Genomic DNA, 26,065 nt, shown 5'->3' with positions numbered 1-26,065 from the left:
CACTGTTAAGTTATTTTGTATCTTCAGTGATTGGATCTACAGACAGTCGGGAGTGGGTCTGCACACAGCTGCTGAGTTTCTCAGTGAATGCAGCTGTGGCTTTCTCTCTCTGGGTGCAGCCACCCAGAGAACTCTGACTTTGGCTGTGTTTGCAGTGCGCTCCGTGCACTTCCTGAGCATCGGCACTTGGAGCTGTCATCTGACTGTCTGTCTGCCACATGTGCACACCTCTGGGGCATGGCACTTAGAACTGAGACTTTGATCCTGAACTTTGATCTGAACTGAAACCCTGAATGAACTCATCTGAGTTTAGCTTTGGCTTTTCCATACTGGATGTGTATACAAGTGTACCTGCACAATCTTACCTGCTCTCTCATTCTCCCCAGCAGTTAATCCAAGTCCCAGCAGCTCTGCAGGCTTGCGCCACCTGGTTCCAGTCCCTGTCCTGTCAGTCCAGTCTGTCTCACCAATCAGGTCTTCGTGGTCCCTCCTGATTTAGTTCTTCCACTGCGCAGTTCCCTTTCTGTTTAATAAACATTTTGTTTTCACCCTGCCTACCTTTACTGCTCCCTGCATTTGGGTCCTATTTCCTACTCCTTCTCCATCTGTGCCCCCAAGCTAGAACCATGTCAGCAGTTTCTGGCCCTGGGCTCTAGCTGTAACAAGAAAATGCGAATTTTGAAAATAACTGTAAAAAATTGTTTTATTTAACACCAAGAATGCCACTATTATACCAAAAACAAAACAAAACAAAAGATGTTGTTTTTAACATGAAATGTAGTTCACACTGGGTGATAAACAGTTTGATGTCACCTGACTCACTGGAAAAGCTTTTCGGTCAGGAGAGCTGATTTCAAAATACAGAGTTCATGGTGGGCAGCGGCGTCTCTGCCGATGGACCCAGAGGTGCATTACTGGTTGCTTCGGCTTAAGGTACCAGGTGTGGTTGAGTGTCCAGTCAGTTCAGGAGCTGCTCTATCTGAGAGCTCAGATAGGTCATCAAAAGCTCTTGGCAGCTGGACAGCTTGCTGAAACCGGTCCACAGAGTAGTCATGTTGTCTTTGTGCTGTGCCAGCTGTTGACCTTGAGCACACAGCGCCAAATGAGAGGGATCTGAATCTATGTGTCCATGTCTGGTGAGATAGTTCTGACAGACTCAGTGGTGCAAAGTGGTAGGACACAACTGCAGGATTCAGACGTGTCTTTGAAAGATTTAATGACTGTTCAAGCAGGGTTTGGGACACAAAAAGGCTGGCCATTACAAGCAAAAGTATCTGAAGCATTAGGCAGAGAACAGGCTCCACAAATCAGGCAGGCAGGCCAAAAAGACAGGTAAGCAGAAACCAGGACTAGACACTCTGATGACAATGCTTGAAAGAGACACAAGACACCATTGTGTTGTAACCAGGTGAGGGAAAAGGTGCAACAAATAAAGAGGGAGTGATTAGGAGGAAATGCAGGACATGTGTGGTGGAAGGATCTGCAACGGGGCATGACAAGTAGGAGGGAGGACAAGAGGGAAATGCCCAACACCAAACACCAGACAAGAGAAATCCCCAACACAAAACTCAAGCAAGACCAAAAAGACAGCAAAATAATACAATAACAAAACCACCCAACAAACTCCACAAACCCAACCATGACATCATTACCCAAAGGTCATGACAAAACAGGAGGATAGATGCATTAACTGGTAAATTGAGAGTCTCACCTTCTGGCTCAACTCTTTCTTCACCACAACATTCCAGTACAAACCCATAAAATACCAGACGCAGCTCCAACCTGTCTATCGATTTCACACTCAACACACCAGTATAAAAGTGTACAAGTAAAAAATAAATAAAAGATTGCCAAATACATCTGTCTGTCATGGTGGTTTTGACAATGTATGACTTTATCATATGACCTGGGTGTGACTTTATTTATGAAGTCATTCATAACAGTCTATCACAATTGTTTTGCTAATCAGTATATAGTACGATATGCTCATGGGCCACTTTATAAGGCAGGGTGCATCTGGAAAGTAATCACAGCACTTTTTCTACTTTTTGTTTTGTCTTAGTTTTTTTATTTTTAATTAATTTGCAAAAATTAAAAAAAAAAAACTTTTTTCACATTGTCATTATGGAGTGTTGTGCGTAGAAGAGGGAAAAATTGAGGGAAAAAAATTTGAGGGAAAAAATTAATTTCATCCATTATGAAAGAAGATTTTAACATAAAATGTGGAAAAAGTGAAGTGCTGTAAAAACTTTCCAGATGCACTGTTGGACCCTCTTTTGCCTTCACAACTGCCTTAACTCTTTATGGCATAAATTCACCAAGGTGTTGAAAACATTCCACAGAGATGTTGGTCCATATTGACACGATAGCATCATGCAGTCACCCATTCAACCAATGTGCCCATTGTATTCTTATCTCTGACATCAACACGGTATTTTTGTCTACACAACTGTTGCTCACTGGATCTCTCCTCTATTTTGGACCATTTTCTGTAAACCCTAGAAATGGTTGTCTATGAAAATCCCAGTAAATCAGCAGTTTCTGAAATACTCGGACCAGCCCATCTGGCACGAACAGCCGTGCCATAATATATATATATATATATATCCATCCATCCATCCATTTTCTTCCGCTTTATCCGGAGTCAGGTCGCGGGGGCAGCAGCTCAAGCAAAGCCGCCCAGACCTCCCGATCCACACACACCTCCCCCAGCTCCTCCGGGGGAACCCCAAGGCGTTCCCAAGCCAGCCGAGAGATGTAATCCTTCCAGCGTGTCCTGGGTCTTCCCTGGGGCCTCCTCCCAATGGGACGTGCCCGGAACACCTCTCCAGCGAGGCGTCCAGGGGGCATCTGGAAAAGATGCCCAAGCCACCTCAACTGACCTTTCGACGTGGAGGAGCAGCGGCTCGACTCCGAGCTCCTCCCGAGTGACCGAGCTCCTCACCCTATATCTAAGGGAGCACCCAGCCACCCTGCGGAGGAAACTCATCTCGGCTGCTTGTACCTGCGATCTTGTTCTTTCGGTCATGAGCCAAATCTCATGACCATAGGTGAGGATCGGAACGTAGATCAATCGGTAAATCGAGAGCTTTGCCCCCCTACTCAGCTCTCTCTTCACCACGACGGCCCAACACAGCGACCGCATCACTGCAGACGCTGCACCGATCTGTCTATCGATCTCACGCTCCATCCGTCCCTCACTCGTGAACAAGACCCCGAGATACTTAAACTCCTCCACTTGAGGCAAGGACACTCCACCGACCTGAAGAGGGCAAAGCACCTTTTTCCGGTCGAGAACCATGGCCTCGGATTTGGAGGTGCTGATTTTCATCCCGGACGCCTCACACTCGGCTGCAAACCGCCCCAGTGCACGCTGAAGGTCCTGATTTGACGAAGCCAACAGAACCACATCGTCCGCAAACAGAGACGAGATTCTGTGGTTCCAAAACCAGACCCCCTCTACACCCTGGCTGCGCCTAGAAATTCTGTCCATAAAAATAATGAACAGAACCGGTGACAAAGGGCAGCCCTGGCGGAGGCCAACGTGCACTGGAAACAGGTTTGACTTACTACCGGCAATGCGAACCAAGCTCCTGCTGCGGTCGTACAGGAACGGATAGCCCTTAGCAAAGGACCCCGGACCCCGTACTCCCGGAGCACTCCCCACAGGGTGCCCCGAGGGACACGGTTGAACGCCTTCTCCAGATCCACAAAACACATGTGGACTGGTTGGGCGAACTCCCATGTACCCTCGAGCACCCAATGGAGCATGTAGAGCTGGTCCAGTGTGCTGCGACCAGGACGAAAACCACACTGCTCCTCCTGAATCCGAGGTTCGACCATCGGTCGAATTCTCCTCTCCAGTACTCTGGAATACACCTTACTGGGGAGGCTGAGGAGTGTGATCCCCCTATAGTTGGAACACACCCTCCGGTCCCCCTTCTTAAACAGAGGGACCACCACCCCAGTCTGCCAATCCAGATGCACTGTCCCCGATCGCCACGCGATGTTGCAGAGGCGTGTCAGCCAAGACAGTCCCACAACATCCAGAGACTTAAGGTACTCAAGACGGACTTCATCCACCCCAGGAGCCTTGCCACCGAGGAGCTTTCTAACCACCTTGGTGACTTCTGCCTGGGTAATGGATGAGTCCGCCTCTGGGTCCCCAGTCTCTGCTTCCTCTTCAGAAGACGTGACGATGGGAGGAGATCCTCGAAGTACTCCTTCCACCGCCCAACAACATCCCCAGTCAGGGTCAACAGCTCCCCACCCGCACCGTAAACAGTGCCGGTGGAGAGCTGCTTCCGCCTCCTGAGGCGTCGGACGGTTTGCCAGAATCTCCTCGAGGCCGACCAATAGTCCTCCTCCATAGCCTCCCCGAACTCCTCCCAGACCTGAGTTTTTGCCTCTGCGACCGCACGGGCTGCGGCTCGCTTGGCCTGCCGGTACCTGTCAGCTGCCTCTGGGGTCCCACCTACCAACAAAGATAAGTAGGCCTCGTTCTTCAGCTTGAAGGCATCCCTTACTTCCGGTGTCCACCACCGGGTTCGGGGATTGCCGCCGTGACAGGCACCAGACACCTTGCGACCACAGCTACGAGTGGCCGCATCAACAATGGAGGTGGAGAACATGGTCCACTCGGACTCCATGTCTCCAACCTCCCCCGGGATCTGGGAGAAGCTCTCCCGGAGTTGGGAGTTGAAGACCTCCCTGACAGAGGGTTCCGCCAGTCGTTCCCAGCAGACCCTCATGATACATTTGGGCCTGCCAGGTCTGACCGGCTTCCTCCCCTCCCAGCGTATCCAACTCACCACCAGGTGGTGATCGGTCGACAGCTCTGCCCCTCTCTTTACTCGAGTGTCTGAGACACGTGGCCGAAGGTCAGATGATACGACTACAAAGTCGATCAGAGTAGATCAAGTAGACCTGCACAAGGCTGGGATGGCTACAGGACAATAGGCAAGCAGCTTTGGGTAGAAGACAACTGTTGGCATAATTATTAGAAAATGGAAGAAACACAAGATGTCAATCTTGTGTTTCTTCCTCAGTCTGAGGATCCATGCAAGATCCCACAACATGGGTTAAGGACGATTTTGAGAAAGCCCAGAACTACACAGGAGGACCTGGTCAGTGACGTGAAGAGAGCTGGGACCACAGTCACAAAGATTCCACTAGTAACACACTACGCCGTTATGGTTTAAAATCCTGCAGGGTACGTAAGGTCCACATGCGCAAGCCAGGACATGTCCAGGACCATTTTAAGTTCGCCAGTGACCATCTGGATCTAGAGGAGGCATGGGAGAAGGTCATGTGGTCAGATGAGACGAAAACAGAGCATTTGGTATCAACTCCACTCGCCGTGTTTGGAGGATGAGAACAACCCCAAGAACACCGTCTCAACCGTGAAACATGGGGGTGGAAACATTATTTTTGGGGGTGTTTTTCCTGCAAATGGGACAGGACGACTGCACCATATTGAAGGGAGGATGGATGGGGTCATGTATAGTGAGTTTTTGGCAAACAACCTCCTTCTCTCAGTAAGAGCATTGAAGATGGGTCATGGCTGGGTCTTCCAGCGTGACAATAACCTAAAAAACACTGCCAGGGCAACTAAGGAGTGGCTCCGTAAGAAGCATTTCAAGGTCTTGTAGTGGCCTAGCCAGTCTCCAGACCTGAACTCAATATAAAATTTTTAGAGGAAGCTGAAACTCAAAACCTGAAAGATCTGGAGAAGACCTGTGTGGAGCAGTGAACCAAAATCCCTGCTGCAGTGTGTACAAATTTGGTCAAGAATTACAGGAAACATCTGACATCTGTAACTGCAAACAAAGGTTTTTGTACCAAATATTAAGGCCTGTTTTTCTGTTGTATCAAATACTTATTCGTGCAATAAAATGCAAATGAATTATTTAAAAATCATACAATGTGATAGTGATTTTCTGATTTTTACTTTTTTTTTTACATTCTGTCTCTCACAGTTGAAATGTACCTACAATAAAAATTATGGACCTCTTCATGCTTTGTAAGTGGGAAAACGTGCAAACAGTGGATCAAATATTTATATGTCTCAACTTTATAGACAAACACATTAACACCTGAACGCACTCCTGTGTGCAATCTAAAGTTTTCAATCCACCTAATCTATGTCTTTGGATGTGTGAGGAAGCTGGAGCACCTGGAGGGAACCCAAGCAAACACAGGGAGAAAATGCAAACTCCACACAGAAAAGCCACAGGTTGGAATCGATCCCATGACCATTTTGTTGTGAAGTAACAGTGCTAACCACTAAGCTACTGTGTTGCCCAGCAATTCTTTCAACCAATTAATATTGGAGAAATTCAAAAAAAGGATCTATTAATTAAAAAAAACTAAAGCAAAACTGTTTTCAGGGATGACAGCAACAGAGAGAGCAGTTATCGAAAATTTTTGGAAAAAGTTAAGTAATCCGGGGAAGACTGCTGCAGGCACAGCACTGCAGAAGTTAGAGGCTGGAGCTTATCCCAGCATTCATAGGGCGAGAGGCAGGACAGTCATTGGGCAAGACGCACATATTAACAAACTATCTCAATCACACCATCACTCACACATACAGTCCATTTAGTTTTCAATTCACCAAACCTGCAGTTTTTTTTGGAGGTGGGAGACAGCCAGAGTACATGGAAGGAACTCACACAAACAAAGAGAATATGCAATTGAAAGAAATGACTAAGCAAATTCTTGAAGGAGTACTTACAGAGTTTGGGCGGAGGATAGATGCCTGATACTGCAGACGAACTCTTGCAGGAAACATAATATCGTCCTGGAGGACATATAGTGTCAATTAAAAAAACAAAGCCTCAACAACAACCAACATCATTGATAAAAATGCTATTACAAAAATAATTCATGGATCCAAATAGTGGGTTGGGATGATGAGTTATAATAGTCGACTATGATTATGACAGTATGACTATGACAGTGGCCAACTAATCGGGAAATTCGGACAGCGTGATTTCACTATTTGAGCAGTAATAATTCACATTTTTAGGAATGTTTCACATTTTTGTGAATGATTACCCCTCCAGTGGCTCCAGTGATCAATCTTCTTTACCTGTGTAGCTATCCAAAACAGAGAAAGGGTACCAATGCAAAGACAGATTCACTGAGGACAGGCATCAAGCAGGCTCAGGCCCAGTCTTGATGCACAGTTTCTGACAGTCAATACACCTGGTTGATGCAGGAAGCTTTTGCTGCTCAGAATCTTGCTTTCTCTCCTTCCTCTTTCTCTTCATCTATTCTGTGTTGTTCATTCACAGTTTTCAAAGACTTCCACTCAAGCGTGGATGATTGCTCACTAACTGGCTCATTCCCTCGTGTGTTCTTCCCAAGTCTTCCAGTCGAGGAAACATTTCTTAATGTTGTGCTTCAGGAGGTCCCTGTAGCATTTCTTCTGTCCTCCTCTGGACTGTTGTTTCCTTTACTCAGCTGAGAGTAGAAGATCTGCTTGGAAAGTTGGCTGTCATCCATCGCAACAATGTGACCTACCCACTGAAGCTGGTTCTTGATGATGACAACACACTCAATGTTCTGTAGCCTGGCTTCAGCTAGGATGCTGATGTTGGTACAGTAGTCCCACCTGATATGGACAATACTCCTCAGTCAAAGTTGGTAGAATTCCTCGAGGGTCTTCAGGTGGCAACAGTAGGTGGTCCAGGTCTCAGATCTGTATAGGAGAGTTGGCATGATCATGACTTTGTAGACAAGGAGTTTTGTCTCCTGTCAAACGTCTCTGTTGTTGAAAACACAATTCCAAACCTGGTCGAAGGCAGTTCCTGCACACTTGAGTCAGTGTTGGATCTCACCATCACTGACAGCGTTTGATGGCTTGTGGCTGCCCAGGTATGTGGGTCATGTTTAGGGATGGGTATTGTTAAGATTTTATCAATATCAATGCCATTATCAATTCCGCTTACACTATTTAACAAATTTTTATTTTTGTTTTGTTTCTGGGTACACAGTGTGTTTTCCTAACCTGTTATGCTTGAAATAAATAAAAAATAGCTGTTATTCCACAGAAACTTTGCTTCTGTGATCAGGACAATGATATTTTGAAATTTGTCTGTTTTCAAGAATATTCTCGATTCGCCTTCACTACTACTGAGTAGTCTTCTAGAATATTCTTTAACTGCTAGAACTGTCCAGAATTTTCTAGAAGTTTCCAGAATTATCTAGAAATTTCAAGAAACTTTTAGAACTTTCTAGAATGTTAAAAAAAAATAAAATCAAAGTTTGTGCTGAATGTAGTCATTTTTCCATAGACTTTAGACATAAGCAGTTGAAATATAACACTTAGAAGCCAGGAACAAAAATTGTGTTACATAGTGTTATTGATCCGATTCCTTATGGCCCAGTCACACGGCACTTAACGAAGGGCAACGAAGCCCTGACGAAACAAGAAATCTGGACTTTCGTTGGCATCGTTTAACATTCACACAGCTTCATTCCTGCAGCTGGTGCTTCGTCAGGATTTTTAAACTGTTGAAAAATCTGAACTAAGGACAATGAAATCCTCAATTCGTCTGTGTTTCGTTTTGCTGTCGTTCTTGACGTTTTTAAGCATTTGTTTAGTTTTTGTAACGTTATTGTTTAATTTGACTGAATGTTTTCACACAGTGCAGAAGCCGGTCTGTGAGCGGTGAGGCAGCTGCTGCTTCATGTACCATCGGAAATTACAGGGAAAACTCTGCCTGTGTGCTTGGATTTTTTTTAATCTGTGTGGTGGGTCAGCTTCAATGGGCTCGGGCACCTTACATAGGCCAGAATTAATCTTTTGTGTGGACATAATTAATTATTTTGCCACAAGCAACTGTTGAATTTGAAACAACAAAAAAGTTGTAGAATTTCCGACGGTACTTGAAAGCAGCATTAGCGGCAGCAGCTGCTGTGTGCACTTATTATTTTGTATTAAATATAACAATATGAGTGTAGGAATGATAATCCAGCCATTATGATCATGTGGCAATGGGTAGATAAATCAAAATGATTATATAAAGAGCTGTTCTTGAAAGGCAGAATTCACGTTGTGAATCAGTGATCAGCTGGTGGAAATAACCGCACGAGTCAATGCGCGCGTTCACGCGCACTGATTAATTTACTGCTCTGATATATTCAATCATCTTTACACTTATATTTAGGGCTCGAGTAGGAAAAAGTCCTACGAGGACCCTATTGTAATTGCGCTGTTTATTATTATGATTTATTATTATTATTATTCATACTTTTAAAATTGAAATTTCGGCCTCTTCCCATGCTCAAAAACTCACCAAACTTTGAAAAGTTGTTCGGCCAGATCCAAAATTCGATATTTTGCGGGTTGCACACAAGGTCGCAGTGAAATCGCGAAATAGTGCCCCCTAGAAATTTTCAAAAAACCCTCCGCATAGGGGTTGTTTCGTCGTAGCCTCACGAAATTCGGTACACATATTTACCATGCTGGGACGCACAAAAAAGTCTCTTACGGTCATGAAGAAATGTCGACAGGAAGTCAGCCATTTTGATTTTAAGCTTCGATTTTGAGCTCATTTTTACCATTTTTGGCCATTTCCACGACTTACATTTGAACGAACTTGTCCTAGGGATTTCATCCAATCGTCTTCAAATTTGGTCAATATCATCATGACGGGGATCAAAAGTTATCAAAAGAATGTAATTAGGTCAAAAGGCGTGGCTGCTAGGGTTCGTCAAACTTTGGCGAGCTTTTTGGACCACACTATTTCACTTAGAATGGCTGTCACGCCGACATACTTCATCATACATCCTTCAAAATTGATGGACATGATGACGGCTCTGCCCTGAACGTTTGCATATATTAACTTCCCACCTCCGCCATAGCGTCCCCTGGTGGTAACAGGAAATGTCCTATTTTTATTTTAACAGGTCCTGATGTCACATAGTTAACCCAATCAACTTCATTCCACTTCTAAAACATGCACAACAGGTTGGTGAATGTAGGCGGTGATCACCATGAAGTTACGAGTAACGGGATCTGTGTGGCGGCGTGCCGAATATTGACCCTTCGCCATGAAATTATGTTCTTCCTTTTGACGGCTTTAATTTTGTCATATCATCATGAAAATTGACACACGTCAAGCACGACACCCTCTTACAATTCATAGGGGCATCGCCAATGGGTGGGGCAAAATGCCTCAATAGCGCCCCCTTGAAAATTTCAAAATCCCCTCCCCAAAGAGGTTTTTTGGAGTAGGGAGATGAAAATTGGTACACATGTGTGACTTGCATAGACGTACAAAAAAGTCTCTTGCACCATGGGTCAACTCCAAACAGGAAGTCGGCCATTTTGAATTTTCTTCTCATTTTGGCGTGATTTCCACACATTGTATTTGAATGAACTCCTCCTAGGGATTTTGTCCAATGCACTTCAAATTTCTTTCACAGCATCCAGAGATGACACTGATCAAAGTTATTGAAAGCTTTTCTCTACGTCGAAGGGTGTGGCCGCTATGGTGCAGCCATTTTGACCCTTCACCATGGAACATCAAGTCATGATAACTCCTTCATGCTTTGCCTGATTGACATGAAACTTCACGTGTGATGACAGTTGGCCCCTGAACACAACTGGCCCCTATGTTTGTGATCTGAGTGCCCCCTAGTGGATAAACAATCAACTAGTCATAATGTTTTACCTGACTTGACTTGAAACTTCACATGTATAATGAGGGTCAGCCCCTTACCACACCTTGCCCATCTGTTTGTACACTGAGCACCCCCTAGTGGATGAACTATCAACATGTCATAACTCCTCCATGCATTGTGTGATCTGCTTGAAAATTGAACTGTGTGATGAGTGGTTGCCCCTGTATGCACATGCCCACATCTGGTCACAAGGGGATGCGCTGGCCTCAGTAGGGGGGTCGCGCGGAACGAGGACCCATATATGACTGCTTGCAATCCTAGTTATTATTATTCTTTTTCTCACTTTGAAAATCAAAATTTCGGCCCTTTCCCATGCTCAAAAACTCACCAAACTTTGCAAAGGCCGGATCCGAAATTCGATATTTTGGGGGTCGCACACAAGGTCGCAGCGAAATAGCGCACCCTAGAAATTTTCAAAACACCCTCCGCATAGGGGTTTTTTCATCATAGCCTCACAAAATTCGGTACACATATTTACCATGCTGGGACGCACAAAAAAGTCTGTTACCCTCATGGTGAAATGTCAACAGGAAGTCGGCCATTTTGATTTTAATTTTCGATTTTGAGGTAATTTTTGGCGTATTTTGCCATTTCCACTACTTACATTTGAACGAACTCGTCCTAGGGATTTTATCCAATCGTCTTCAAATTTGGTCAACATCATCATGACCCAATGGTGATCAAAAGTTATCAAAAGAATGTAATTAGGTCAAAAGATGTGGCTGCTAGGGTTTGTCAAACTTTGGCGAGCTTTTCGCCGCAACGTAGCTTCACACCTATTGTTCACAGAAACTTCATATTTGGTGGGTACATGCCTTGGAGTACTTCGTATGGGTTCAACGGCCAGTGACTTTGACCTACTTTTCAAGGTCACCAGTGGTCACAACTGTCAAATCCTTCGCCGCAATGTTGCTTCGCACCTATTGCTCGCAGAAACTTCATATTTGTGGGTACATGCCTTGGAGGAGTACTTCACATGGGTTCGAAGGCCATTGACCTTGACCTACTTTTCAAGGTCACCAGTGGTCACAACTGTCGAATCCTTTGCTGCAATGTAGCTCGGCACCTATTGCTCACAGAAACTTCATATTTGGTGAGTACATGCCTTGGAGGAGTACTTCACATGGATTTGAAGGCCAGTGACCTTGACCTACTTTTCAAGGTCACCAGTGGTCACAACTGTCAAATCCTTCGCCGCAACGCAACCCAGCACCTATTGCTCACAGAAACTTCATATTTGGTGGGTACATGCCTTGGAGGAGTACTTCGCATGGGTTCGAAGGCCAGTGACCTTGACCTACTTTTCAAGGTCACCAATGGTCACAACTGTCAAATCCTTTGCCACAACGTAGCTCAGCACCTTTTGCTCATAGAAACTTCATACTTTGTGGGTACATGCCTTGGAGGAGTACTTTGTATGGGTTCAAAGGCTGGTGACCTTGAAACAGAGGTCAAGGTCACCAGCCTTTGAACCCATACGAAGTTTAGAATGCCTCATGTTGTTAACACAAAATATCATAACATTGTCATTTCTGATCACTGCCCTGTTACATGCACTCTAAACATTCAAAATGCAATGAGACCACAGCAATTATGGAGACTCAACCCATTATTGTTAGGCGATAATGACTTTTATGATTATCTGGAAACACAAATCCTTTTGTACTTTGACATCAATGACAATTCGTACACTGCACCTGCTATACTCTGGGAGGCCTTCAAATCCTATCTAAGAGGTGCTATTATCACTTTTGAGTCAGCAAAAAGAAAGAGAAATAGGGCTAAACTCATTGAATTGGATAAACAAATTAAAGATTTAGATGAAGAGAATGCCTGAACGCCTTTCACTGTGCTGTATAAAAAGATATTGTCCTTGAAATATGAATATAATAATTTATTTTCAGCAAGAATTAGTCAGGCTTCCCTGTACACCAAGCAGAATTATTTTGAACTTGGTGATAAACCACACAAAATATTGTCAAGACAACTTAGGAAACAGGAACAGGATTGTACAATACACAAAGTTATAAATAGAGGTGAAGTTTTAACTAACCCTAAAGATATTAATAATCAGTTCTATCAATAATTATATGCTACACAGAATATAGATTGTGACTCCATGAAAGAGTTTTTAGATAAATGTACTTTTCCAAACTTAGAGGAGCAAGAACTGGCTCTGCTGAACTCAGAAATAACAATAGAAGAAATTAAGAGGGCAATCACCTCAACTAAGAACAATAAAGCTCCTGGGCCGGATGGTCTTCCTCGTGAGGTTTATAAGAAATTTAGTGAGATTTTATGTCCATACCTGCATAAAACATTTGCTCAAGCTCAAGTTGATAAAGTCCTCCCTCCTACCCTTACAGATCTAATTATAATAATTATTTATAAAAAAGGCAGGAACGCTGAAGAAGTGGATTCCTATCATCCCATTTCTCTGTTAAATCTGTATGGGAAACTTTTTTCTAAAATACTTGCCAATCAATAGATTAAGCCCCTTCTTACCACAGTTAGTACATCCTGACCAGACTGGATTTATACCCCAGAGAAACTCATTTTTAATCTCAGACAGCTGTTTAACATTATTTACTCTCCTCGTAGGCCTAAAGAGGAATTAGCAGTGTTGTCACTTGATGCCGAGAAGGCATTTGACCAGGTTGAATAGCGCTATTTGTGGTTTAGATTAGGTGAAAATTTTATTTCAATGGTTAAATTGCTCTATGCTAATCCTCAGGCTCGTGTGCTTAACAACCAAATTCTGTCACCATGTTTTTGTTTACATAGGGGGACGAAACAGGGGTGCCCCCTGTCCCCACTGACATTTGCCCTGGCAATAGAGCCCCTTGCTGAAAGCATACGCAAAGATCCAACTATTTTTGGCTATGATACTAGTAAAACCTGTAACAAAATTTCACTTTATGCTGATGACATTTTGTTATATATCACTCGGCCTGAACTGACACTTCCTGCCATAATGGACAAAATTAATCAATTTGGGTCCTTCTCTGGATACAGGATAAATCTGAATAAAAGTGAACTTGTGCCCATACATGTGAATAATCCGTCCTGGTTGCAAAATCTCCCATTCAAAATAGCCTACGAGAAGTTCACTTATCTGGGAATTCAGGTGGCAAAGTGCTATTCCTCTCTATTAAAGTTTAAGTTTTCTCCTTTACCATCTGAGCTTGAATTAAGCATACAATTTTGGAATATACTTCCCATATCACTCATTGGTAGAGTTAATGCTATAAAATTGATTATTTTGCCCAAGTTTCTATACTTATTCCAGAATCTCCCGGTGTTTCTTCCTAAATCATATTTCAAAAAATTACACTCACTTGTACTGCCTTTTTAGTGGGGTAATAAAACACATAGGATTGCTAGAAAACATCTTTGCAAGTTTCAAAAGGGGGAGGCGGGTTGGCACTCGCTAACTTCTTGTTCAACTATGCAGCCTCACATATAAAATTCATGACATACTGGTTGGCTGACATTAGTAAACTCCCCCGCGTGGTTGCAACTGGAGCAGGAAGCATGTCAGCCTTACTATATAGGAGCTGTACTGTTGTCTCCTGTGGCAATCAATAAATCTATATATAATAACAATGTGGTAATTCACAGCCCCATACGTATTTTTAAGCAGATTAAACAACATTTTAATTTGAAGCATCTATCCTCTGTCATGCCCCTTGCAGATAATCCATCTTTTAAACCATCGGTCTTGGACAGTACATTTAAAGTTTGGAAACAGGTGGGACTTTGTAAAATAAGTGACTTATACCGAGAGGGTATTTTTCCTTCTTTCAAGCAGATACAAGAGATGTGAAAGTTACCATGGAGAGACTTTTTTAGATACTTACAGATAAGAGACTATGTCAGAAAATATGTGCAGGGCTTTGAAATTCTCAACAGTTCTTGTCTTGATAAATGCCTTCAACTTTCACCTTGTACAGAGAGATTTATCTCTCGCACCTATGAAAGTCTGATGTCAATGACTCCTACAAACTCAATTTTTATCAAATCTAAATGGGAAGAGGAATTAGGCATTACAATTACTGATGATCAATGGGATGAAGACGTAGATAATACCCATAAATGCTCTTACAATGCATAACACTGATTCTGTTCAAAGCTCTTCACCGTGTACACTTTTCTAAAGAAAGGTTACATAGAATTTATCCTGGAGTCTCTCCCATCTGTGAGAAATGCTCCCTAGATGTCGCTACGTTAAGTCACAGTTTTGTTCTTAGCTCCAAAGTTCAGAAATATTGGACTGACATCTTTGACCAAATGTCTCAAATTCTCCATGTGCAGTTGAAGCCTGACTAACAATTATTCTGGACATTTGTGACAATGATGTGGAGTTAAACAGTGCACAGCAGTGTTTTGTATCCTATTGTATTATCATTGCAAAGAAACTTCTTCTAACACATTGGAAAAAAAGTGATGTCCCTCCCATAAAGCTCAGGCTGAATGACCTTGAAAATACATTACATATTGAAAGGATACGGTATACTCTTTCTGACAGACTCTCCCTGTTCAGTAAAATCTGGACACCTCTTTCTACATTTTTACAGTCATACTCAGTGGCAATGGATCTAGGCTCTTTGCCATTATGGACAATAGCTGGCTAGCTGGGACTGATATGGGGAATTTTGGGGGTGTGTATCAAGGGTATTTTGTTGTGATATTTTATGTGATATGTTGTTTTTTGTTATAGAAAAACTGAGCAGTTTCTGTATGTATGTATTCTGTATGTATTCTTTATGTAACAGTGTGACTTGTTCAATAAAAAATATGCCGGAAAAAAAAAAAAAAAAGAACAAACTTTGTGCACATAAAAATCGCTATGTATGTTTAGATTTCATCACCAAGGCCTCTAAAATAAAGACTCTGATTCAGAAAAAAGAGAGAAAAAAAACATACGCCACAATAGAGCCTTAAAAAAGTGGTGTAAAAAATGTAGTTTAGATGCACAAAACGTGTCAAATACACAATCACGGTTGGGCAAATAAGGTAAGACATTATATTTATCTGCCCAACGGTTGGGCAGATAAATATAATGTCTTACCTTATATATGACTTATGTATGATCAATGTATGACTTATCTGCCCAACGGCTGGGCGAATAGTCTTTGCCGTGTGATGAACTAAACAGAACCGCTTTAGATCACAGCCACTCTGCGGGCTGCGAACCCTCCCGCAGCCGGAGACCTGCTGAACTACACTGCAATGGCTGTGACACTCATCTTAAATTTTTTCCACGCCTTTCTGCCCCATCATATTTTAGACGTTTCTGAAGTGCGCAGACTGATTACACTTTGATTACGGATCAAATGTTTGGCAGGAAACTCTGCAAATCTGAACCGCATGCAGCTGGAAAAAGACGCTCAAATGAGCCATAAATTATGGAGGAAATAGCACATACCGTATCACTTTGGAGGTTGATAATTGTAGGAGCAATTAGAGCCTGTTGAGAGGCAAAATATTCCAATAGAAAACACAGTTCCAGCAGCAGATTGCCAGATAAACTTCACAAGTATTTTACCTGAACAGAAGCCTGTTGGAATGATGACAAAATGGTGATAAGTAAGAAAATGCTGCTTGTTTGTGCTCTAGATATAGAAGATGGTGTTAAGTTTCACAAAGAGAACCGCTTCAGATCAGAGCTGAAGCCTGTTGCAATGACGAGGAAATGGAAACAGTGCTTATTAACAAAATACTGCTTGTTGTCTGCAGATGTAAGATGATGTGAAGTTTCACACAGATGCCTAGGTTTGACTAAGCAAAGAGAACTGGTTCAGATCATAGCTCATCTGCCTGTATTTCTGATTTTTGCCACCAGGTGTCGCCATCATATAGAAAGCTGTCATTCCGGTGTTTACCGCAAGGTGGCTTTTTGTTTAAATGTTCCCAAAATTTGTGAAGTTTGACCCAATTATCAGTGGTAAATATTACTGGAACCACTCCAAAAATCATGGGCTTATAGATACCATCAATCAGATGAAAAATGCTCCACATTTAAGGTGAACAAACTAACAAACAAACCAACAGAGCCTTGTCGAATTAAGCCTCGGTCCCACTGAATAATGAAGGCTGAAGAAGGAGCCACGCATGGGTGTGGGGTGATTATTTGAAGAACGACCCACATTTTCATCTTAACACGTATCCACTATGAAGATGCCACTATGTTCCTCTCTGTACCCCGCATGTGCCACGTAGCAGCCTCTAGTGAGCCACGACCACCTGTCATTACAGCCTCGAATGGCTCGCATCAGCCACACTAAGCCACGTAGTGCCATGATAGCGCCATGTTGGCGCACGTTTAGGCATGAGTTTGGTCCAAACCTCCAGCCCTCCCACACCTGGTCCCTTTAAAGTGTGGGTTTTCAATTCACAGATTCACAGCAGCATTTAAAGATGTCCCTTTTTTTTTTTTAAACGCAGTCCAAAAATAGACACTCCATCACAGTTCCGCAGTTGTGCGCTTTGCGCCAGGCTGCTGTCCACCTGTAATGCACCAGACCAGCTAGACACGAACCACGGGTTCCTGGAAAGCCGCCTCTGTGGTCCTCGCTGGCTCTGCAGCTCTCTGGCTTTTTTTTTTTTTGCGGCTTTAAACACACAAAACTTTGTCCGTTTATTTCTGCAAAATTGCTCTTTTGCGCGCACGCTGCTGTTGTCCTTTCATGGACAGCCGCCTCTCTGCTCTTTCTAAGTGGCTTCCTTTACATCCGTGGCTTACTGGCTTTATTTTTTCCCTGGCTTTAAGCACAATCATTTTTACAACATGAATCCACTTTAACTTTGTGTTCGTCCGTTTATTTCTGCAAAAGCGCTCTTTTGCACGCGCGCTGCTGTTGTCCTTTCATGGACAGCCACCTCTCTGCTCTTTCTAAGTGGCTTCCTTTACATCTGTGGCATGCTGGCTTTATTTTTTCCCTGGCTTTAAACACAATCATTTTTACAACGTGAATCCACTTTTGACTGTGTTCGTCCGTTTATTTCTGCAAAAGCACTCTTTTGCGCGGTGCCGTTCTGCATATAGAAAGAGGTGGCCGTTTTATTATATACACCTGTGGATCATTTTCAATATATATATATATATATATATATATATATATATATATATATATATATATATATATATATATATATTTCTTTATTTCTTCCGCAGCTTACAAGTCACCATGATACAACTTTTAACTTTGTGTTATGTCTTCAAAATCCGCGCTCTCCACCTGTGTTGCCGCACAGCTCCTGCTCTTAGCTGCTCCACTGGAGTTATCTTCCATGGCTTTAAACACACATCCACTTTCACGCAGTCACCCAAATTTTAACTTTGTGTTCGTCCAATATTGACTGAAATATCACTCTTTTGTGAGCTGGCGTTCTGCCTAAATGCTCGTTTGAAGCGTGATGATGAGTCACTGCCTCAGTGCACACACACACAGTGGAGCTCATTTGATCCATTAGTTCCAGAAGTGATTAGAGGTATTTTCAGCATCCAAGGTTTGACAGAAAATGATTAATCCGCTACAAAATAATTATTTTATATAGAGTCCAGCGCACAGAGCAAGTGGAATTGTGTGCAAGAGCCGCTCCAAAAATAGCCTCTCAGGTCCTGCCTCAGTGCGTACACACAGCGGAGCTCATTAACAAGATATTAAATTAACATACTTTTACATACAACAGACATCAACATACATACTTTTACAGCTAGGAACTGTTTTATCAAGCTATAAAAAACACTAAAAATAATTACCTTAAGCTGTTCAAAATACATCCCACATGGAGCAGGAAAGAGAGGAAAAAAAAGCGTCCAGATGAAACAGTCCTCTGTGATGCCAGAAGTGATTAGAAGTGTTTTCAACATCCAAGGTTTGGCAGAAAATGATTAATCCACTACAAAATATATAGAGTCCAGTGCACAGAGCAGGTGCAATTGTGTGCGCAAGAGGAGCCGCTCCAAAAATAGCCTCTCAGGTCCTGCGAAGGTGCCAGGCGCACGGATAATGGACTTTTTGCAGACTCGTAAGCACCACGCAAATGCCTCTAAGCCGTCGCAGTAACTCGAACACAAACTGCACCACGCTGTTGTTGCTAAATTTTGAACATCTTGAAATTAGCGCCAGGCTCAGAAAGGAGCCTCGTTAACTGAAGATAATGCCTCTAAGAGCCACTCTGAGCCACTATAATGCCACGATAGCTCAGGAAACAAAAAAAACAGGGTGCATGGCTCTTTCTTCACTCGGTGGGACCGAGGCTTTACTTCAAAAAGACTAACAAACATACAAACCTACAAACAGACCAACAGAGTCTTGTAAGATTTATCCATCTTCAGTGATACACTGACAAGTCTTGTCAAAATGTTATTCAATTTTTACCAGTAGGTGGATTCAACTCACATCCCATACAGTTGTACTAATAAGTTTACGTACTGGCAGATTTTAGATTTTTTTCCCCTCCATTTTTCAGAGAATATGAATTTTAACACAATTTTTTTCACTGCAGTTTTAAGTTAACCCTTTGGGGCCGCCGTATACGACAGCTGGGACCAAGCTTTACTAAATTATAAATAACTTTTTAATGATATGAGATAGAAACGTACTTTTTTGCTGAAAAGTTAACTCCGCAAACTTTCAATCCACCGTCGGCCATCTTTGTACTCCTCATAGAAGCTGTGTGATGACGAGTGGAATGTGAGTGTCCAATCAGAATTGGTTCACTGTCACATGGTTTTCCAAAATCCAATCGTGGGGCAGATCTACCTCATGTGATAAACCAAAGATCATTTTCAGGAGTGATATCTTACTTGTTGGCCTGTTTGAATAGGCCCCTAACTCTTCCAATGTGCCCTGTGCCATTACGCACAGCGAAAGTGAAAGCAGACAGAGAGCCTTGCATGACAATCTCACGTGCCCAAACAAAGAGTGTGTAACTATCAGGATTGCTCCACTACTTTGCATTTGAATGTTACTGGATTACTCTGTGGCTCTCTCCCTCTGGTGTAAAGCACTGTTTACCATATCAATGAGGTGAGGGATAGGGGCCGCTCCTCAGACTGCAAGGAGCCAAAGTGTGAAATGAAAGCTGCTTGCAGAGTCAGACAGATTCCAAAACACAGTAGAAATAGAAATTTGTGATGTTACCTTTCTGTAATAGCAGACAGAAATTGCTTTGAGTTGAAGACAAACAAAATGCATTGACCATTTTGTATATATTGTTCAAAATGTGCATTTGTGTTTATTGTTTGAACGTTTTTGTTGTCCAGTCTTTCACACAAGACCTCAAATTACCTTTATAAAGTGTCAAAACAGTTGTTTATTATAGTTTGCTATGTTTTGAATAAATGTGTGTGGAAAATTATTTCCGCTTTATTTTTTTCCTTTCTTATTTCTGATTGTAAACCTTTATTACATTTATAAAACACAACAAAAGCATATATATTATGAAAGAACAGGTTGTCCTGAAAAAAAGAGACATAAAACATGATTGTGGGATGCAGGGAGAGCTGTTAACAGCAATAATAAAACATTTATGCCAGGCGAGTGAACTGTCCAAAAAATGCATTCGGACCCCAGAGGGTTAAGTTGCTGGATCATGCTTTATTATGGATTCATTCGACCCTTAACAAGCTTTTCTTTCTACAATCATCATCTAATTCAAAGGTAAGGTATACAATTTCCTCTTTTTCCGATTCTGTGTTGTAAAGTTGCAGACTTTTCTGCCAAACTAATGTGATTCTGAAATGTAATCAGCGTGCACACTGTAAAACCTATTAAAATATGATGGCAGACGAAGGAATGAAAGGAGAAAAGTGTCAAATTACAGCCTTTTGCGCTGTCTGATTTAACAGGTGCACTTCAGGCTGTGGCTCTGAGTCTGAGCATGGTGTGGAAAAAAAACAAAACTATTTTTTAAACACGGAAATGACTCCAGTCCCACTTTCCTCAAATAGACGAGTGTCAGTGCTGAACTTTAATTTGCACGTCCAGACTTTTTTTTTATTATGGGAATACATTGCGATCAGACGGGACATATTTTATCCAATGTGAGGGAAAATTCTTTATACAAATCCTATATATACAGCATTTATTACATGGAAAACAATACAAAAATCATCCAGTTTATACCATGACTGTTCAGGTGAGTTTAAAAATAGTTAAGCTATCAAATTTACAATTTATGATGATTTATTTAGTTGCAAATCAACTCTTTCAAGGTACAAATGAGGTAAGTTTTGTTCAAATATCTACAGGGAATCCTGAATCAGGATCAGGATCTTTAATGACCAGGTCAATATTTCCTCTGAAAATGTTTTTTTATGCCAAACACATTTGATCCATTCTCAAAATGTAATCAGTGTGCACACTGCAAAAACTATTAAAATATGAGAGACGAAGGAGTGAAGTAGAAAAGTATCAAATCACAGCTTTTTGCGTCTGATTTAACAGGTGCACATCAGGCTGCAGGTCTGAGTCTAAGCAAAGTGTGAAAAAATAAACAGCTGTTTCTTTTAATCACGGAAATGACCACATACTCGGGGGGTTTTAATGGACATAAATTGCAATCGGACGGGATATTTCATCTAATGTGAGCGAAAAATCTGTTATACAAAGTCCATTATATACGGTGTTTATTACATGGTAAAAAATACAAAAACTTTGGGACTTTTTTGTCAGGTGACTGTGAATATTCAGTTTATACGATCATGATTTAGGTGAGTACATGGGACTGAACAATAAATTTCCCTCTCAACACTTTACTCCATCGCTCAATGGCGCCCCGACAAAAACAACAAAAAAAAGTTTGAAAAAAAGAGAAAGTCCAAAGGCTGCATCTGAAAGTTGCGCACATGTGGGAAGTTGGCGCACTGCCAGCACAGTTCAACAGCAGTTAGGAGTCCAACCGGACGAATAACATCTCGCAACGCAAGAATATACTGATCAAACACCTAAAGGGATTTTTTGCCAGACTGTACAACAGCAGGCGATCACTGACAGTTGTCAGCCTGTTTGTACGCTCTCTGGATGGACAGCTCCTGTGCGCACGCGGAGTGGCTGATACAGCGTTTCTGAACACATATACGCAGCTGAGCAAAGATTTCACCCACACACACCTTTTATCACCTGTTCTACATACGCAGGCACACAGTCGCGCACACACCTGCATGTGCGCTATGTGCACACGCAGCATCCATTCAAGATGATGTCACATTTTTTAAATCCATTCCAAAAAAAGCCACTCCTACACAGTCCGGCTGATGTGCACAACCATGCACCAGGTGGCAGTTCACCTGTGTTCCACAAACATTAAATGCAGCAGTTCTGCATGTGTACGCAGCTCTCTGTGACCAAAAAAAAAAAAAAAAAAAGACACCACAATAAGGTGGCTTTAATTATATACACCTGCTACTGTGTGGATCCACCCCAAAAAATAAAACCGATCCATAAACACAAAAGATTCAGATTCAGATTCAATTTATTATTATACCCTTGGGTAAAATTAGTTTACAGTGAGTGAGTCATCTCGTTTGGTAAACACACAGCAAAACACAGAACAAGACAAAGCGACAACAGTGCTAAAAAGGTAAAAAAAGAACCACAAGGACAGCCCCAAAGTACAACCCCTGGCAAAAATTATGGAATCATGAAAAACAAAAGAACGCTCCAACACATCACTAGTATTTTGTTGCACCACCTCTGGCTTTTATAACAGCTTGCAGTCTCTGAGGCATGGACTTAATGAGTGACAAACAGTACTCTTCATCAATCTGGCTCCAACTTTCTCTGATTGCTGTTGCCAGATCACCTTTGCAGGTTGGAGCCTTGTCATGGACCATTTTCTTCAACTTCCACCAAAGAATTTCAATTGGATTAAGATCCGGACTATTTGCAGGCCATAACATTGACCCTATGTGTCTTTTTGCAAGGAATGTTTTCACAGTTTTTGCTCTATGGTAAGATGCATTATCATCTTGAAAAATGATTTCATCATCCCCAACATCCTTTCAATTGATGGGATAAGAAAAGTGTCCAAAATATCAATGTAAACGAGTACATTTATTGATGATGTAATGACAGCCATCTCCCCAGTGCCTTTACCTGACATGCAGCCCCACATCATCAATGACTGTGGAAATTTACATGTTCTCTTCAGGCAGTCATCTTTATGAATGTCATTGGAACGGCATCAAACAAAAGTTCCAGCATCATCACCTTGATGGCTTTCGTTTAGCTTTTCTGTATGTAAATCCCATTTCCTTTAGGTGGTTTCTTACAGTTCGGTCACAGACGTTGACTCCAGTTTCCTCCCATTCGTTCCTCATTTGTTTTGTTGTGCATTTTCGATTTTTGAGACATATTGCTTTAAGTTTTCTGTCTTGACGCTTTGATGTCTTCCTTGGTCTACCAGTATGTTTGCCTTTAACAACCTTCCCATGTTTGTATTTGGTCCAGAGTTTAGACACAGCTGACTGTGAACAACCAACATCTTTTGCAACATTGCGTGATGATTTACCCTCTTTTAAGAGTTTGATAATCCTCTCCTTTGTTTCAATTGACATCTCTCGTGTTGAAGCCATGATTCATGTCAGTTCACTTGGTGCAACAGCTCTCCAAGGTGTGATCACTCCTTTTTAGATGCAGACTAACGAGCAGATCTGATTTGATGCAGGTGTTAGTTTTGGGGATGAAAATTTACAGGCTGATTCCATAATTTATTCCTCAGAATTGAGTGAGTCCATATTTTTTTCCGTCTGCTTGGTCTAAAAAAGTAACCGTTACTGACTGCCACAATTATTTTTCCTGATTTCTTATAGTGTTTCTTAAAGCCAGAAAGTTGCCATTTGAAATGACTTTAGTTTTGTGTTATGTCTGTGATCTGCTTTTTTTCTACAAAATTAAACAACTGAATGAACATCCTCCGAGGCTGGTGATTCCGTAATTATTGCCAGGGGCTGAAGAATAAAAGCAAGATGCGTTAAAACATTCATTCATCCATCCATCCATCTTCTTCCGCTTTATCTGGAGTCGGGTCGCGGGGGCAGCAGCTCAAGCAAAGCCGCTCAGACCTCCCGATCCACACACACCTCCCCCCCCCAGATCCTACGGGAGAACCCCGAGGTGTTCCCAAGCCAGCCGAGAGACGTAGTCCCTCCAGTGTGTCCTGGGTCTTCCCCGGGGCCTCCTCCCGATGGGACGTGCCCGGAGTTAAAACATCAATAGATAAAAAGTCTAAAAACATATCATACCAAGCCAAAAGGATAAAAACTAAATAAATAAATAAAAATAAAAATGTGCTGTTCATAAAAACAAGGCAAAAGAGACTATACAAAAAATAAGTACATAAGTTATATTTAAGTTTCTATTACTTGTTTACAGCACTAATGGCTGCTGGTATAAAACTGTTTTTGTAACGTTTAGTTTTACAAGCTGGTACCCTGAACCTCCGACCGGAAGGAAGCATCTGAAACTTACCATGAACAGGGTGGGAGTCATCTCTCAGAATGGAACCAGCGATCCTCTGTACCTGTTTAGTATACAGGGATTCTGGCTGAAGCCGAGACTCTCCAATCAGCTTGCGCGACCATTTCACAATTTGGTTTAAACAATTTTCGTTTTTGAGGGACACGCTTCCAAACCATGAAACAAGACAGAAGGATAAAACTGATTCTATAAAAGCACGATAAAACAAGGTCAGCATGGTTCTGTCAATGTTAAAAGTAGACAGTTTTCTCAGGCAATAGAGGCGCTGGCATCCCTTTTTATACACAGCATCACAGTTTTCCTCAAAGTTCAGTTTGTCATCAATGACAGTTCCAAGATATTTATATGTGCTGACACACTCCACTGTCTGACCTTTCAAAACTGTTGCCTCTTGACTGGGAGCACTGTTTTTACAAAAGTAAATAATCATGTCTTTTGTTTTAGAAATGTTCATCTCAAGAAAAGACTTACTGCACCAGTCAAGAAAATCAGTAACAACTGGGCCGTGACTCCTATCATTGTTTTTCAGCAGGCTGACAATAACTGTGTCATCTGCATACTTTAAAATCGTTCTATCCTCTCTGCTGCTATGGCACGTTTGTATAGAGGATGAACAAAAGTGGAGAGAGCACACATCCTTGTGGGGAACCAGTAGAGGATATAACCTGATCCGAAACAGTTCCGTTCACTCTCACTCTGTGTCCTGTAAGTTAAAAAATTCAAAATCCAGCCCACAAGATTGTTACTTACTTTAAAATGTTCTAAAAGCCTCAAGGCTAACACGTGTGGCTGGATTATGTTAAAAGCAGATGAAAAATCAATATATAAAAGCCTTGCATGTGTTCCTTTCCCCTCTAGATGTTTAAAAAGCAAATTTAATAAAGTGACTGTAGCATCTTCTACTCCTCTATTGGGCCTATAAGCAAATTGCATGGGATCAAGGTCATGCTCCGTTGTCTTCAAGATTTCAGACCTTACAAGTTTGTCAAAACATTTCATTACAATCGATGTTAGTGCAATTGGTCTGAAATCATTGAGGGTCTTGGGAGAACTGATTTTTGGCACAGGGATAACAACAGCATCCTTCCAGACTCTTGGCACATGCTGCATCTTTAAAGACTGATTAAAAATGTACTGAAAAATAGAGCTCAGCTCTTTCCTACATGATTTCAGCAAACGGACACAAATATTATCAGAACCACAGCTTTTGCTTGGTTTGAGGGAGCAGGATTTTTCAACATCCTTCTGGGAAATAAAAAAGTGCTGATTGTCACACACTTTATGACTCATTTCCTGTATTTCCTAACTAAAATCAAAAACATCAAAACGTGCATAAAAACAGTTAAGAGCATTTGCAAATTCAAAATTAGAGTGGAAGCCATCAAAAGAGATGGTCCTGCTGGCTTTAGAGTGTTGGAGGCCTGCAATAGCTTTCACGCTTGACCAAGCAGATCCAAGATTATTCATCGCCATCTTATTCTCCAGCTTCATTTTATAGTCCTGTTTTGCTTTTAAAATCCTAATTTTCACCTCCTTAGTGGCTGTATGCTGCTCAGAGGCTGATCCATGTTTAAAAGCAAGTCTCTTGGCCTGTATACAAACCTTAACTGACCCTGTGACCCACGGCTTATTATTAGGAAACATTTTTACACACCTACAGGGAACGAAGAAACTACGTTAGCAAGTTCATCAAGATTGTCACAGCAAGCTTCTTTGAACATGTCCCAATCGGTGCAGTCGTAGCAGTCCTGCAGGCAAAGCACAGCCTCCTCCGTCCAGTCCTTAATGTCTCGCATATAGACCTTTTCTCTTTGTAACACAGTTCTCTATGTAGGAAGGAGATGGACACAGTTGTGATCCCCCGAACCCAAGGGGGGCATTGG

General features: G+C 42.1%; 1 protein-coding gene across 2 annotated transcripts in view; it reads right to left on the bottom strand.

Annotated features, from left to right (window-relative positions):
- b3gntl1 (UDP-GlcNAc:betaGal beta-1,3-N-acetylglucosaminyltransferase-like 1) overlaps positions 1 to 26,065 on the bottom strand; it is a 265,373-nt gene that overhangs the window by 168,394 nt on the left and 70,914 nt on the right. The window contains exon 5 of one of the 2 annotated variants that reach the window (XM_034189061.1): positions 6,734 to 6,799. The exons of the other annotated variant lie outside the window; for it this stretch is intronic. Coding sequence (XP_034044952.1) covers positions 6,734 to 6,799 — 66 coding nt within the window. The remainder of the gene's footprint in view (positions 1 to 6,733; positions 6,800 to 26,065) is intronic. 2 annotated transcript variants of the gene reach the window in all.

Source organism: Thalassophryne amazonica, chromosome 15, assembly GCF_902500255.1.
Source record: "Thalassophryne amazonica chromosome 15, fThaAma1.1, whole genome shotgun sequence".
NCBI lineage: Eukaryota > Metazoa > Chordata > Actinopteri > Batrachoidiformes > Batrachoididae > Thalassophryne > Thalassophryne amazonica.
Note: the sequence above shows the minus strand (reverse complement) of the source record. Positions and strands in the feature narration are given on the sequence as shown.